We start from the raw sequence: 17,134 nt of genomic DNA, 5'->3' as shown, positions 1-17,134 counted from the left end.
ATCCCCAGCATGTAAACCAAAAAATTGTTTGCCATCGCTGGTACAGGAATATATCTGATGAACCATTTGCATTCTAGCTAGGTCATTCTTACAGTTCTCATCAGAACTCATCAGAAGCCTAGGCTTTCCAGGCCTGATATGATACTGGTTTCCTAGTAAGATGTCAAAACACGATTTTTCTATTGAACTGTGAATTGCAGCTTTTTATTTGTTTAATTTATAGGCTGCCCAAGTCCTTACAGACTCTGGGCAGCGTATAACATCTAAAAACAGTATAAAAACCAGTTAGGAATCCTTGGAAAAAATAAAAATCATTCATATCTTTTTCTATTGGATCTAGACAGTACAATTGCTCAATGGCCCCAGGTCTGCTTGGCAGAGCCAGGTTTTCACACCTTTCCAGAAGGCCAGTAGGGTGTGGGCAGCATGGACCTCGGGGGGTAGCTGGTTCTAGAGAGCCAGTGCTGCCACAGAGAAGGCCCTCCCACACGCCCCCATCAACCGACACTGTCTAACAGCCGATGGGACCCGGAGAAGGCCAACCCGGTGGGCCCTTATCAGTCACTGGGAGCTATGCGGTAGAAGACGGTCCCGTAATTAAATAGTCTGGCCCTAAGCCATGTAGGGCTTTATAGGTGATAATCAACACCTTAAATTGCATCCAGAAACTGATTGGAAGCCAGTGCAGCTTGCGGAGTGTTGGTATGATGTGGGTGTATCCAGGTAGTTTGTGTGGCTTCATTCTGGACCAGTTGTAGTCTCCGAACAGTTTTCAAGGGTAGCCCCATGTAGAGCGTGTTACAATAATCGAGCTGTGAGGTGATAAGGGCATGAGTGATTTTGAGAAGAGACTGATCCAAATAGGGTTGCAGTTGGTGCACTGGGCGAACCTGTGGGTGTCCCTAGCTACAGCTGAGATACATTGTTCCAATCTCAGCTGCGAATCTAGGAGGACACCCAAATTGTAGAGCCATTCTGAGGGAATGGAATAGTCCTTCGGAGGCAGTGCCCACCGCCACTCAGTCTTGTCTGGGTTAAGCTTGAGCCTGTTAACTCCCATCCAGACCCTCACAGCTTCCAGGCACTGGCACATTACATTCACCGCTTCACTGAATTGACACGGGATGGAGACGTAAAGTGGGGTATCATCAGCATGCTGCTAATACCTCAGCCTGTGCCATTGGATGATCTCACTCAGCAGTTGCATGTAGATATTAAATAGGAGAGGGGAAAGAACCAAGCCTGTGGCACCCCACAAAGGAAAGAACCAAGCCTGTGGCACCCCACAAAGGAGGGGCCTAGGGGTTGACCTTTGCCCCCTTCCCAACACCAACTGCAATCGACTGGAGAGATAGGAGAACCACCACAAAATGGTGCCTCCCACTCCCAACTCCCCCAGTCATCATAGAAGTATACCATGGTGAATGGTATCGAAAGCTGCTGAGAGGTCAAGGAGCACCAGGATAGAGGAATGACCCCTATCCCCGGCTCGCCAGAGATCATCCATCAGCATGATCAAAGCAGTTTCTGTGCCGTAGCCGGGTCTGAAGCCTGACTGATGAGGGTCTAGATAATTGGTTTCATCCAACGACCATAGGAGCTGGAGCGTCACCACTTTCTCAACAACAAAGGGTAGGTTAGAGACTAGAAGATAGTTTTTCAAGTCAGATGGATCCAGGGAAGGCTTCTTGAGGAGGGGTCTCACAACCGCTTCCTTTAGCAGCTTCGGGAAGGTTCCCTCGCTCAAGAAGGTGTTGAACAGAGAATTAGTACTAATTCTCTTCTCATAATATAAAGATATAGTTATAATACTTAATAAGATTTATAATACAAAAAATAATTTGTTTATACTACTGATGAGTTTGTGAGTCTGTTTTTGCTGTCTGAACTGGAATACAGGGTATTAAAATCTTAAACAAAAATATTTAATTATAATGCAATTTTTTAAAAAAACCACCAGTGTTGGAAACAGGAACTAATAAAATATGTTGATAGACTCAAAATCATTTTTTGTTAAATAATTGAAGCATGAGGGGAATTAGCTATTTGGAGCTTTACATTTAATTAATTTTTCTGATGTCAACTATGATATTATAAAAAACACTATAATATATTATATAATAAAAATATTTAATATACCTCTAACAAAAAAACAATCCCACAGATACATTGTATGTGTTCCACAATTTTTAGAAGATTTAATTAATGCTTATGAAGTCAGAGAGCCACAAGTTATAAAGTGATTAATAGAACCAAAAAATTATCCTGGTTTTATCTTTTTAAATGTTATTGGAATTTGAAAAATAAATGCAATTTTAATCAATAATGTAGTTAAAAGATGAAATGAGGATGATGAGAGGAACATATATATAAAAAACATGGAAATATCCCTTACCATAAGTTTTCAGTGGAACAAAATAATACATTTTTAAAAAATTGATTGGACTATTTCAGATAACTGGATTAGTAATTCAAGAATGTCTGCAACAAATAGCTGGCAAGATTACTATAGTTACCTTTTATTTTATACCTTTTATTTTATATGATTTCCTTTTAGATTTCTGCCAGATGTTGATGGTAGTTTTGGTTCAATACTGTATTTGAATTTTGTGCCAGTTGTGTGGAGCTTCTTTCTGTTCATTAATCTGTCATGTAATCCTTATCTGTATTGAAGAATTAGATGCTTATTCAATAATTCGTTGTATTGCTTACTTTTCTGAATTATTCAAAGAATAAATTTAGCTTGAGGTACTTTTTTAGACGTATTTATATATCATTTTAGATGTGAAATTAACTTTAACAAAAGCACCTTTTTGCTTTGATTAGTTCAGTTTGCTGTATTGTGAAACTTTACTAGAGGTTTTTTTTTTAATAGCTCCCTAGTCAATGAGAAGACATTATTACTAAAGTTCCATTATTTCTGTATTAGGTTCAAAACATCTACAAGAGGTTCTCTGGAAGGGAAAGGAATGAAGCTGCACACAATCTGATTTCATTAGTAGGAAATTAGTGTCTTGCAAGTAAGGTTGTTGGAGGGATAGATGAAATCTGATTGCCTTGCCCTTCTCAGTAATACTTTTTTAGAATTCTGAAAGAAAAGACACAAACTTCATGGGATGGAAAATTTAATGCATGTGAACTATATCCTGGAAACCACTGCTCATTTAGGGAACAAAAATATTTACTAATTTTCAACTTTCATAAATAAAGGATTAAACTTGAATTGTTTGTCTAGGTACATTATTATATTTTATGGTTCTTAATTAACTTTTTAAGGGTGAGATATGAGTGATAGTCATTTCTCATGGAAAAGGTTTTTACTTTTTTCAGCATGGGGATTCAAGGCAAAGTACTATTTTTAGAGATCATGATTCCTTCTGAGTAGTTAATATTGCTTCAATAATTTTTTCTAAAGACTATCAGTATCATAATTGGAATCCTTCAGTCTCAAAAGACTATGATATTGTGCTCTGGAAAGAGTTCCTAAAATGCTGTATGGAAAGCTGGAGTATCCTCTCCAGAGCACGAGGTCTGGGAATGTTAGTATGAAGGATAGACTGTTACCCAAGCAGCAGATCCCCCCTCCCCACCTCTCTGAAATAATCCAATGGAATGGCAAAGCCAATACGATTGGTTCGAGCTATACAGTGATCCCTCTATTATCGCGAGGGTTCCGTTGCAAGACCCCTCGCGATAATCGATTTTTCGGGATGTAGGGTTGCGGAAGTAAAAACACCATCTACGCATGCGCGCCCTTTTTTTCTATGGCCGCGCAGGCGTAGATGGTGGAGTTTGCGTTCCCCGACGCCCACGCAAAGGGGAAACCCGATTCGTCTGCTCGCTGCTGCTGTGCTACCGAGCAGATCAGCTGCTGGGCGGCCGAAGGAACCTTCCCTGGGTCTTCCCAGACGCCCAAGCAAAGGGGAAACCCCGGCTCCTCGCTGATGCCCGCCGCTCGCTCGCCCGCCAGCAAGAGGGGGAAGACCCAGGGAAGGTTCCTTCGGCCGCCCAGCAGCTGATCTGCTCTGCGCAGCAGCAGCGAGCAGACGAAGATCGGGGTTTCCCAGCCGCCCACGCAAAGGGGAAACCCCAGCTCCTCACTGATGCCCCCGCTCGCCCGCCCGCCGCCCGCCAGCAAGAGGGGGAGAGATAGAGAAAGAGAGAGAAGGAAAGAAAGAGATGAGAGAGGGAGGAAGAGAGTGTGAGAGAGGAAGAAGCAAGAGAGAGAAAGAGAGAGAGAAAGAAAGATGAGAAAGGAAGGAAGAGAGTGACGTCATCGGGTGGAAAAATCGCGATATAGTGTTTCGCAAAGATCGAGATCGCGAAACTCGAGGGATCACTGTATTCCAATTATCAGAATGTGTCTGCATACAGTCAGCGAACTACTTCTGGGATTCTGGCTCTGGATTTTACTCCAGGTTTTACTCCTCAAGCCTTTTCAATTATGGTTATAGCCAGAAGGCAGTGGAGAGTTTCCCTTCTCGTAAAAGATGGTTTTGCCACTTTATCAACCGTTGGGGCATAGAGCCCTCTTCCACCTTCAGAACCTTTGACCATATTTTCCTGTAACTATGGAAAGGGGCCCTTACAAGGCCAGTTGGACCAAGGTTTTTTAATGAGATATTACTCCTCCAACACGATGGTATAACCGACTACCAGTATACTGATTGTGAAATAAATGTGCACTTTGTGTTCATAATTTTGACTTGAAATATCCAGTTGAATTATAAAACTTGGGTAGCCCTTGTTAAATTGTGTTATTGGTTGATCCTTAAGCAAACAAAAATAGCACAATATTTACATGATAGAAAATGAAAAACATTCTTTTGCAAATTTGATTATATGCTTATGGTTTGTGTGCAGTTGTTTGCAGATTCAGAGTAAAGGAGCAGTAAATATGAAATTTGCAGACGTTTTGGCAGCCTTTTAATTGATTTAGTACTACTTTTAAACTGCTGTAAAGTTATTAATAAGATCCTATAAGATGATTGACCCATTCAAGAAAACCTTCATCAACCAAAATCTCTTCTAAGCAAGTGAAATGAAGATAAATTCACCCTTCTTAAGAGATAGAAAGTGATGTAGAATTATCAGCCTTTAAACCACAATTTGAAAGAAAGCACATTGCTATAGCTGCCTGAAAATTGTTAATATCTTCAAAAGAGAACTATAGACGTAAATATAACAAAGAGTTTGTAAAAGACAGTTAATATTGAAGTTGCTTCCACAGTGTGGGTTTTCTTATACAACTGTTATATGCATGAGAGAATTTTCAGAAGGATTACTTTGCTCCAGCCTCATGATAAAAGTAATAATCTAATATTTTCAAAAGAAAATATTGATATTCCTGAAGTGTTTGCAAATTTATTTATTTAATTCAACTTCTATGCCACCCAATCCTGAAGGACTCAGGAATGAAATTGAACTGTTCAGATATACACAATACCTTTGGAGGGGGGTTGAGGATGAAACATTTTGGGTACACTTTACTAAGGGGATGTCTTTATTTTGTTTTGAGGATGTGTAACAACCAGTGGCATGGGAAATATTGCTACAGGTGGCTAGAAGTTCCACAATTCCACAGTCAGTGGGGGGGAAACTTAAAATATAAATCGGCTTCATATTTCTTCAAGATTACTATCTGAAATCAATCACGAGGCATTTACAAGAAAAAGGATAAACGTTTTGAAATAATCTTCACAGTCCTGCAATATTATTGAAAATCTGGGGAATCTCAAAACATGCAGTATATGGGAGACTTAATGCTCAGATTTCTGAGTTAAAAAAATTCTGCAACTGAAGAGTGAGAGAAATTAAAAAACCAAGAATAAAAAAGGTTTTTGGCTGACCACAATATATGTTTAGAAGTGTTACAACTGCAAGGTAAAAAAAGGTAAAGGGATCCCTATGAATTGTACTCCATCAGTTGTTGCTGGATATAGGAGCAGTGCTTATCTCCATTTCAAGGCCATTAAGCCAGCTCTGTTTGAAGACAATTCTGTGTACGTGTCCAGCTTGATGTCAAGGAGTGCTGTTACCTTACCACAGAAAGTAGTCCCTATTTATCTACTCATATTTGCATGCTGTTGAACTGCTAGGTTGGCAAGAACTGGGGTGAGGACGGGAGCTCACCCAATCACATGATATTCGGGTCTTGAACCTAGGGCTGCTAGCTTTCCAGTTGAGAAGCCCTGCATCTTAACCATTAAATCACCGTACCGCCCTACTATTGCAAGAAAAAAGAACTAAGTGGTAGAATATCCAAATTATTTTGATTGCTCTAGTCACTATTTCCTTTCTTTGAATCTGTAAACAAATGCACCTAAACATGTTGTATAGCTTTAATATTAGATATGTTAAAGATATGTTGTATAGCTGTAGTTTACATTGTAGGTAGAGGTCTATATGTCAGTTTATCTCTGTCAAAATCTTAGTGGAGGAAAGAGTTAAGAGTTAAAAGTGAGAAATTACATATATAAAAATATCCTGATTCAGTGAGGTTCTATAATTGGAGAACAAAATCATTGAGTTTAATTGTGGTGCAGCAAATAAAATAATAAGAATTTCTAAGTCAATGTTACAGGAAAAAGAATAGATTGGTACCTCTACTTAAGAACTTAATTTGTTCTGTGACCAGGTTCTTAAGTAGAAAAGTTTGTAAGTAGAAGCAATTTTCCCGATAGGAATCAATGTAAAAGCAAATAATGCATGCAAACCCATTAGGAAAGAAATAAAAGCTCAGAATTTGGGTGGGAGGATGAGGAGGAAGAAGAATAGGAGGACAGATGCTGCCAAAGGAAGAAGGGGAGGGGAGGGGAATCAAACAAATCCAAAACTTTAACACTTTTTTTAAAAAAAAGGACTCTGAGGCAGTGAGGAGGAGCACGCGCCTCCCATACACCCAGTGCGAGGCTGCCTACTATATACTGCGCCAGAGAGAAAAACCCAAGGGGAATGGCAGGAAACTGGCCAGGCCTTCCTTGCTGCTCTCAAATTCCCTGGGAAATTTTTTCGGGCTTTGGTTCTTAAGTAGAAAATGGTTCTTAAGAAGAGGCAAAAAAATCTTGAACATCTGGTTCTTATCTAGAAAAGTTCTTAAGTAGAGGCATTCTTAATTTAAGTAGAGGTACCACTGTACTTTCCCCCACAAAATAGCCCAGAACCACAGAAGTACCTAATAGTTTTAATTAGACATGGGTTTTAAGATTGCTTTGTTTATGATATTTTACACTTTAAACATAAAGGAAAACTCCTGTAAAAACATGGCTAATGGCAAAGTTTCTATTGACTTTAGTATTATTTTTTAATATCAATTGTTCATTTTTTTAAGAAACATGGAACTCAGTATCTTACACGTTGATACAATTTTATATAATCTTGGAGCAGTTTTATATGTAATATATAATATTATGTATATAATAATATAATTTCTTGAATATGTATAAAGTTCTTCCTAAAATTAATTGTTTACCCTGCAAAATATATGATTTGTTATGAATATTATTTTAAATTTTGAATATTAACACCAAATGTGCTGGTGAAAAATATTTAGAATTTGGACTTTTGAACAATAAAGCTCCTATACCAGAATGGCTTGTATTGCATAGAGGTTGAATTGGCGGTAATTTCTTGTTAGATTAGTTTGTGTTGCATTTATAAACCTGCATAATTTTTCAAAAATATTATATGGCTTTTCCATTTATTTAGCACTTCTCAAAAAATGATTGAGAAAAATCTGAATATTGCAATTATTGTGCAAGTTCCGTTTGAGTTTCCAAGTGTAGTAAACGATTTTCTGGTAGCCTACATTTCAGACAGAATCTTCCTTTGAGTGTTAAAATTAAAGCAGGGATCCATATTCATATTTCTTCAAGATTACTATTTGAAATCAATCTTGAGGCATTTACAAGAAAAAAGATAAAAGTTTTGGAATAATCTTCCCATCCAATGTTTTAATGTCTTTTCTGTTTTTTAGTAACGGCTTTGGTCTATTTTATCTTTAAATGATTACGTTTGGGTGGGAAAAGGTTGTGGGAGATATGGGTAAACTGCAGCATGGCACTTTTTCAAACATTTTTCGTGTGCTTAGGTACATCCAAGCAGAAGTCAACTTCCCTTCAGGTAGCAGATCAGGAACTACTATCACCTTTTCACCCATACCAGCCTTTGGAATGTATAGTAGAAGAAACTGAAGGCAAGCTCAATGAACTTGGACAGAGAATTAGTGCAATTGAAAAAGCACAACTTAAATCATTGGAATTGATTCAAGGTGAACCTTTGAATAAAGATAAAATTGAAGAGCTCAAAAAGAACAGAGAAGAACAAGTACAAAAGAAAAAGAAAATACTGAAGGAGCTGCAAAAGGTGGAAAGGCAGTTGCAGATGAAAACACAGCAGCAATTTACCAAAGAATATTTGGAGACCAAAGGTCAGACAGAGGCTCCCCTTACTCAGCAGCAGCAGCAGTGTCCACATACAGGTCTCCTCCCAGAACTGGAAGGAAATGAGGGCCTTCCTGGGGATAACCTTTCAGGGTTGTCACAGGTTGACAGTGTCCTGCATAAAGATGAGCAACAACACTCTCCTTCATCTCCTGAGCAAACTGAGTTTGCCCCTCTTCAGCCTCTCGCAACACCACAGTGTAACTTTTCAAGTAACATAGGTTGTAATGGGACAGATTCTTTTGAACTTCAGAAAGTATTAGGTAATCAGCAAACTATAGGACAGCAGCAACCAATTGCTGGACATGTTCAGGGACTGTTAGTTCAAGAACCAGATGGATTAATGGTTGCCTCGCCAGCACAGACGCTTACCGACACTCTTGATGACCTGATAGCAGGTGGGTTGAGAAATGTACCTTTTCTTGAATAAATATATGTGTTATTACTTTCTTTTGTTCTCATTAACTTTCACAAAGTTTTATAGCTTTCCCTTGTTTTTATTGTTTTTATTAGTTTTAATGTTGGCATTCAGTTACATTCAAATTTTGGATTGTTTCATTTAAAGCAAAATGTTTTGCTTTATTGGATTTTTACTATATTGATCCATTTGGGTTTTATTTCTGGTGTAATAACTAATATGGGAATCCTTTCAAGAAGATATGTCAGTTTGTAGAATTGTGCAAATAGTTGATTAGGAAGCATTTGTGAAAAAATAGAATTTTGGTGAATCTGATTATTTGTAGGGGCTCTCTTCATAATCTCTAGATAGCGTTCTCAAATTGACATTGTTTGATTCAAATAAATGTTTAGGATTATATATCAATAGAACTCAATCTCTAATTACTTATTTTATATAGCTGTAGAATGTCATAAGCCTATAGTCAGTCAGGAGATGGAATAGTTTTGAAAAGCATTACTCCACTAATTAAAGATGAAGACCAAAGATACTTCGAAGTGAGGGAGTGAGTGAGAATAGGTTATATTTGGTAATAAAGATGGGCTTTATTTACTTACCCATTTTGTATTATTTGCATGTTGTCTCAATCATAATTATCTCATCAGGATAGCACTTCAAATTAGGGTAATTGATAGATTAGTCCCTAGAGGTAAATAGACAAGCATAGAGTCTCTGCTCTCCCCCCATCTCTTACTCACTCTCACTCTCTCAGGAACTGTTGAATAGAATCAAAATGCCTATTGATTAGCATATTTTCTCATAGTATCCAATGAACATGAATGTGAAACTCCAAACCAAGAGTAAACCCAATTCAGAAGTGGATATTGCAAGACTCATTGTTTCTATTACTGATAGTATATAGCTATTTTATCTGGCTAGGAATTGATAATTTTATTCTCCATAAAATTGATTAATCCTCTTAAAGGATACATACAACTTGGTGACATTATTACATCATATTACGGTATCAAATGATAGTACATTGTGTGCTATGTAAAGGAAAAAAAGCATTTTATTTGTACTAAATCTGTTGCCATATTCTTTTTCACTGAATGACTTTAGAAAAAGCTGTTCCCAATCAAATTTCTTTGATTAGCAGTAGTTTAATCAGCTGCCTAAGATAGGAAGGTAGACTTTGTTCACCCAGGCTGCCCGCAGCTGATCACTTCCATGCACTGGTAGAGGCACTGTCACTCACTGATGAGTGGCTAATTGTTATGAAAACTAACCTAAATAAAATGAAAATAGTTGTTGATTGGTTAGTATGTCAGTGGATGGGTCAGCTTTTAGCCTCAATTAGCTTTTATTTTTGGTCTGTCTTCAGTGGTTGATTGTTTTCACCTAATGATAGGATTTATTCTAATCAGTTTTCTTAAATTATTGTATCTCTTAAGAGGTAATTCTGCATGTGCTTTTTAATGGTAAGCAACATTCCATATTTTGGGAAGTTTTATAACTGAAAACTTAAAAACCTATTAAACAAATGAATATTTTTTGAAAATAGAAAAAAAATCAGGTATTATCATACTGACAAGTGGAGGATTCATATTTCCCTACGTGAAAATCCTTTCATTAAATTCTATTCTAAGTTTTTTTTCTGACCAGCACAGGTAGTCCTCACTTAATGATGCTGATTGGGGCACCCCCATCCCCAACTGCACCATTTAGTGGTGGCAGTCCTATAAGCAAGCATCCAATAATTAGAATCAAGTTAGAATAGAAGATTCTTGCTGAATAAATAAGTTCTTAAGCAAGCATCTCATGTGACCTTGACTTGCAACTACTTGCCAGTTTCCATATTAACTTTGCTTGTCAGAAACCAGTAGGAAAGGTCACAAATTGCAACTCTCCAAATAATTAGAAAACCTTACCAGTTTATTGTTAGTCATAAAAAACCTTAACTCAAAAAAATTATAAAGAACTTCAAAAGTACTAGTGCCAATGAAAATCTCCACTGATTTTGTTGATTGTATCTGATGAAAACTGACCATTTATTTCTATTCACTAATTTCTGTTCAATCTCTTATCTGATTAACAGCTGAATTTGGTTTAGTTGATCGGTTTTATCAAAAGCCTTTGTGTATCTATCAGATTATCACATCGCTATTTTGTTGAACCTTTCAAAGAATAGTAAAGAATATGCCATTATTTAATTTACTAAACTGATGGTGCCTTTTCTTCAACAAGACATAAATCTTTAAAATACTTTCAGTGGTCTCTTTTTAGTATTATAACATGTGCAACAATTCTAAAACAATTTTCAGATAAATTTTGATTGAACTTAGATTAGGGGGGGAAAAATCCATCTTTGGATTCCATCCCTCAAAATAATGCTTTAAGCAATGGTTTCCTTTTTATTTCTTTCCAGCAAAAATAATTTAAACAATTCTCCGTTTAGCCCTTTTTATTCATTTAATATTCAGTAAATTATTCATTGTATGTGTGGGTTAATCTGGTGGAAAGTTAATAATTTAACTCCAAACCAAGTACTTCAGAATTATAAGCATCTAAAAATAAAGGCAGTTCCAAGCAGGCTAGTTTAAAAAACAACACAACCCCCCCCCCCAAAAAAAACCTGGGATGTTCAAGTGTAATAAATTCAATATTTCTAGATATTGAGGAACTCCTTTAGATATAGCTCCAATAAGTAGTACAGTGGTACCTCTATGTACGAACTTAACTCATTCTGTGACCAGGTTCTTAAGTAGAAAAGTTTGTAAGAAAAAGCAATTTTTCCCATAAGAATCAATGCAAAAGCAAATAATGCGTGCGATTGGGGAAACCACAGGGAGAGTGGGGGCCCTGTTTCCACCCAGGAGATTCCTAGAGGCCCCATGGAGGCTTCTCCCCACCTTTCCAGCCCTATTTTCTCCCAGGAGATTCCTAGAGAGGCCCCACAGAGGTTTCTCCCCACCTTTTCCAGCCCTGTTTCTTCCCAGGAGATTCCTAGAGAGGCCCCACAGAGGCTTCTCTCTACCTTTTCATGCCCTATTTCCTCCCAGGAGATTCCTAGAGGCCCCATGGAGGCTTCTCCCCACCTTTTCCAGCCGTGTTTTCTCCCAGGAAATTCCTAGAGAGGCCCCATGGAGGCTTCTCCCTGCCTTTTCCAGTTACAGTTTTGGAGGCTTGGGTTTATAAGTGGAAAATGGTTCTTGAGAAGAGGCAAAAAAATCTTGAACACCCGGTTCTTATCTAGAAAAGTTTGTAAGTAGAGGCGTTCTTAGGTATAAGTAGAGGGGTTCTTAGGTAGAGGTACCACTGTATATCGATTTTTATACCACATTCAACTTTGGCCTGAAAGTCCTGATATTCTGTAATTTTTCCAGTCATTTTTTCCTCATTCCTAGCATTGGCAACCACCAATGAACCAGACTTTATTTTCAATAACTTATATCAGGCATGTTATAAACAGATGTCTGTCTGTTTGGATCTTTCCCAGTTGCCAGTATTTTAGTTTGCATTGTCCATCATACCCATCAAGGTCTTTCCAAGAACCTAGGATGTTGTAATATATTGGTATAGTTTATATGTGGCTTAAAGCCTTTTATAATTGATGGGGAAATTTTGTGAATGTGCAGATTATCTAAATTTTATCCAAGATGTGTGGCATCCACTGTGCCGATAATCATTGGGACCAATATGGCTGGTTTATGCCATAATCTTTCAACTTCAGTTTTCAGATCTTAATATTTTGTGAACTTTTGCCATTCTAGTCTGCTATCCCCTGGTATTGCCACATCAATTGTCCTCAATTTATCCTTTTCAATCACAAACATATCTGGTGTGTTATGAGCTAAGAATATTGATATGTATTTACAAAGCTCCCAAAATATTTTAATGACATTTTCAACTACTTTTTCGACTGTATTTTTCTATCAATTTTTCATTATGGGTACATGATAATTTTTACAGATGTTCCAGTGAATCATTTTGATGACTATGTTACACTGATCTAATATTCTTCTATTTCTTTGCACAATTTACACATGATTTTTCAATTCTGACTTTGCATTAGTTTGAAACCTTGCTCATGAGCACCTAAAATCAAGCCTTCATTTTCTTTTCTTTTTTAATGTTCTAGTTATAAACCATTGCCAGGTTTTATACTTTTCCCCACACTTTTTTTTTGTAGAAATTGACCGTGTACAGTTGTGTTTTCTTGCCAGGAGTCTGTTTGTATTTTTTTACACTATTCAATATTCATTTTTTATTTCTTCTGCATTTAGTAAATTGCCCTTAATATTCTTGCAGTATTGCCCTTAAATATTTTATTTTTTGCATTCTTCATTAGCTGATTCCTGCATTTCTTTAGAAATCTTCTATTTTATAAAACTGGGCTTTTGTTTTAAGGCATTTTGATGTTGCTTATTACTCCTAATGATTTATTAGAGGTTTTTCTCACAAACTATATTATTGCTGAGATATTATTGTGGATTTCAGTAACTCCCATTGTTGAGATTTTTTTCCCTTGGATTTTTAAGTTCTGCTTTGTTACTGGTAGTCTTTTGAGTCACAACCATAATGGAGCCAGTGTGGTTGTAAGTTATAACAATCATAAAATGGGTCACATGGCAAACCCAATTTAATGTTTTTTTGTGGCAGTTGTTAAATGAGCACTGCAATCTTAAGGTCATGTGACCACAAGCCTTGCAAATGGCCATGAATGTGGCCATGTTGCTGGGCACATGAAGTATAGTCACATGACAGGGGAACTGTTGGAACTTCAGATCCAGATCATATGTCCCCATTTTCAGGTAAGTCACTAAGAAACTGGTCAAATGTTGAAGAAAGATTAAATTCAGAATCACTGGTCTTGTCAGTTTGCTGACCAACCTTTCTAGCATAAAACCATTTAGAATATTACAAAGTTCAGGGAGAAGATTTTCCCTGAAATTGTAAATGGTATGTGGACCCAGCATACCCATATGAAAATCTGCATGGTTCCTCATAGTCCAGGATACTCTTCATTCTTGATAAATTGGGGAATTATTTAAGGGATTGGGACTGTTGGTCTCAGGTTTTTACCATTGCAACAGGGTTCTCATCAGAAAGTAGAATGCTTCTTGGGCAAGGCCTCAAAATGTTGATTAGTTAGAAAAACATTTCTTCTGTTTGTCCTGGCAGACCGTCAGAGTATAAGACACACCTTTTCCTCCCTAAAAGAGGCTGATAATTTGGTGCATCTTATACAGTACTCTGAATATAGCTCCCCCCCCTCCCTAACTAGCTGCTAATGATCTTCCCAGCTCTTACTTTGCAGGCTCTTATTGCTACTCTCTGCTAAGAATATTTTCCAAACCCTCTTTGTAGGGTTTTTTTCCCCCCATTGTTTTAGTTGCTCCGAATGTTTCTTTCCAGCCCTAACTAGCTACTAACAATGTTCCCAGCTCTTATCGGCTTCATTGTTACTCTCTGCGAAGAATGTTTTCCAAGCCCTAAGTCTTCGCAGGGTTTTTTCCATTGCTCTACTTGTTCCGGATGTTTCTTTCCAGGTGCTAATGATGTTCCCAGCTCTTACTGACTTGCAAGCTCTTTCATTGTTACTCTCTCCGATTAGAATAGTATGCTGAAGCTGATCAGACTAATAAGGATGCTAGCCAGATGAATATCTGGTAAGCAGATTGTTTTCCCTATTTTACACCCCAAAAGCTCCGAAAAATACAGTATATAAAAGATAGCTCCCTCTTCCCTACAGACAAGATAAATTTCCGTAATTTAACACCTCGGGTACTTCAATTAAAAAGTATGTCTTATTTGTTAACAATAATGACATAAACACTTCATCATTCAATTCTAATCAGCAAAAGTCTCTTAAGAACTCGCAGAAATAATACCATATATATATTAGCCCAATCAAATAAATCCATTTTGTAATCCAATTTATCACTTTCTTTAAGCAATAAATCAAAATAAATATTTCTCCATTTATAAACAGATTTTTAAAGCCTTGTCATTCAGTTAAAAAAAAAATTCAATAGCTATGAGACAAAATAAACTATTAACCCAGATTGAATGAATCAAATTCTTTGCTTGCTTTCCTGGTTCTTTAATCCCATCACAGTATCCCCCAATGATTTTTAAAAACATTTTCTCTTTGTTTCCTGTACAAAACAGCTTATTTAGATTACAGGTCTAGCAAACCTGGAAAACGGAAATCAGGAAATTATCGGGGAAATAGGCGGTTCGGGAAATATTAGGGAATTATCAGAGAATATGTGAAAAAAAATGGAAAAAATCAGGGGGGGAAACAAATTATATTAAAATGTTTAAAAGTGAGGAGAAAATCATGTACAAAACAAAAACAGATTGCGCTGCCTGGCAGAATCAAGCAAAAATGAAAATTACTGTGGCTTGCTTCGTCAGCTACCAATATTTCTACACAGCTTAGTCGTTTGGCATGATGTCATCTACCACCACGCCTTAACTAGATCGCAAGTTACAGGGAATATCAGGAAATTTCAAAATGCTTTCCCCCTGGACACCCTGAGTTTAAAACATCCCTCTTGTAAATCCAAAATAAGATTTTCTGCGTCCACTCTGTTTTATTAATGATATGCCTCCTTTAATTACATCCAATTAAATTATAAAGGCACCAGCTGATTTTATTCATAAATCCATTGTGCCATCTTTTTCCACATCAATCTAGTATTTTTAAATTCATTTTCAGATTCATACCATTTTTTTCCATTTCACTTTTATAATCTGGTACAGTATTTTTAAAAAATCCAAATCCACATTCAAATAAGCTTGACCTTCTGTTATTTTTCCATATCCTCTGTTAAAGTATCAGATAAACTTGTAAGTAATTTCTGAGTACATTCTTCCCAAACCCTTAATTTCTTCTATAGTCAGATAGTATGGCACCATTGAATTAATGGTTTATTTTCCTTTAATTGTAATTCTCTGATTCCCTCTAATCAACCTTCAGTATCCTTTTTATCATATGTTTATGTTCCAATAAGCAAAATTTTCCCACAAGAGGATTTCTTACAATTAATTTCAAAATCAAGGCAAATATATATGTTTCAGTGTGACATTGCAGGATCACCGGAACTGGGAACATTTTAATTTCAAAATCTTCAGATTATTCCTTATAAAGTGTTTAAAACACCTACAGGGTCTGTCAAATCCATTTAGCCTCGGAATCATCATTCTGACCTTCCTTTTTGCTGTTTAATCCTTAACCCTACATAAAACCAATTTCTTCTAAGATAGGAGATTCTTCCAGTACAATAAACTTTGTCCTTCCAAAACTTCTAAAAATCTAGAAAAAATATTATAAGCAGCTTCCTAAGGGAAGTTAAGGGGAGAAAAGTTGAACCCAATATCTCTTTAAAGGTGTCAAACTGCAGCGTTGGCAATGATCCATGCTTACTTTTATATTACATTTGCTTATAGTATTCATTTAGTAAATCAAATTATATGCTATGAGAAGGCATGGTATATGACCAGATTTTTCAAAATGTAAAGGAATATTAAGGAAAAAATAGTTTTATAAGACTTAAAGTATAAAATTTGCTCGTTTAAAATCTGCAACCTATAGTTGAGTCAAATTCGAGGTCTACTTATTTTGGGAGTGTAGCCCTTAATATGCACCACAAACCATCAAATTGATGAAAGTGGATCACTCCCATCACATCAGCCTTGATTAATGATTTGCATAAAACTATTCAGTCATTTTCTCATTTTTTTAATTTAATTATACTAGAAAGCAATATGAATATCAAAATTTCTCACAGAATATAGCCACCTTCTTTTTGGTCTCTGCATGTAAGATATTTGTAATGTTGCAGGGCCCTTATTTTCAACAGGAATGATATTGTGTGGTGCATGGAGTTATGCTGTGATAAAATTAAAAGTTTTACTGGTAGTCCTCAATTTATGACCATTACAGAGACTGACCATTAGAGTTAGACCATTAGAGTTGTTAGTTCTGATGGTCTGTTAATATGATCACCTTACTTACATTCCCTGCTCTCCCCATTGCAATATTCAGATTTTCTAAATGCTGAAAGTGTGGCTGCCAAATGTAACTCCTTTACTTTTTCTTTCAATGCTCCTAATCTGAGAGTATTGAAATAAAAAGTTGCCTTCATATTACCAGATAGTTGAGTCAGCACAGAAATTATTATTATTTATTAGATTTGTATGCCGCCCCTCTCCGGAGACTTGGAGACTTGTTAGAAGAGTCTTATATTAACAGATGGATAAATTCAGGAAGAGTTTTGTGAATAGA

At 36.7% G+C, this 17,134-nt stretch overlaps 1 protein-coding gene across 8 annotated transcripts in view; it reads left to right on the top strand.

Annotated features, from left to right (window-relative positions):
• Positions 1–17,134, top strand: part of ANKHD1 (ankyrin repeat and KH domain containing 1) — a 153,067-nt gene that overhangs the window by 70,680 nt on the left and 65,253 nt on the right. For 6 of the 8 annotated variants that reach the window (XM_070746954.1, XM_070746949.1, XM_070746947.1 and 3 more), the window contains exon 15: positions 8,090–8,839. The exons of the other annotated variants lie outside the window; for them this stretch is intronic. In XM_070746954.1, the coding sequence (XP_070603055.1) occupies positions 8,090–8,839 (750 nt within the window). The remainder of the gene's footprint in view (positions 1–8,089; positions 8,840–17,134) is intronic. 8 annotated transcript variants of the gene reach the window in all.

This window comes from Erythrolamprus reginae, chromosome 3, assembly GCF_031021105.1.
Source record: "Erythrolamprus reginae isolate rEryReg1 chromosome 3, rEryReg1.hap1, whole genome shotgun sequence".
Classification (NCBI taxonomy): domain Eukaryota; kingdom Metazoa; phylum Chordata; class Lepidosauria; order Squamata; family Dipsadidae; genus Erythrolamprus; species Erythrolamprus reginae.
This window is presented reverse-complemented; position numbering and strand designations above follow the sequence as displayed.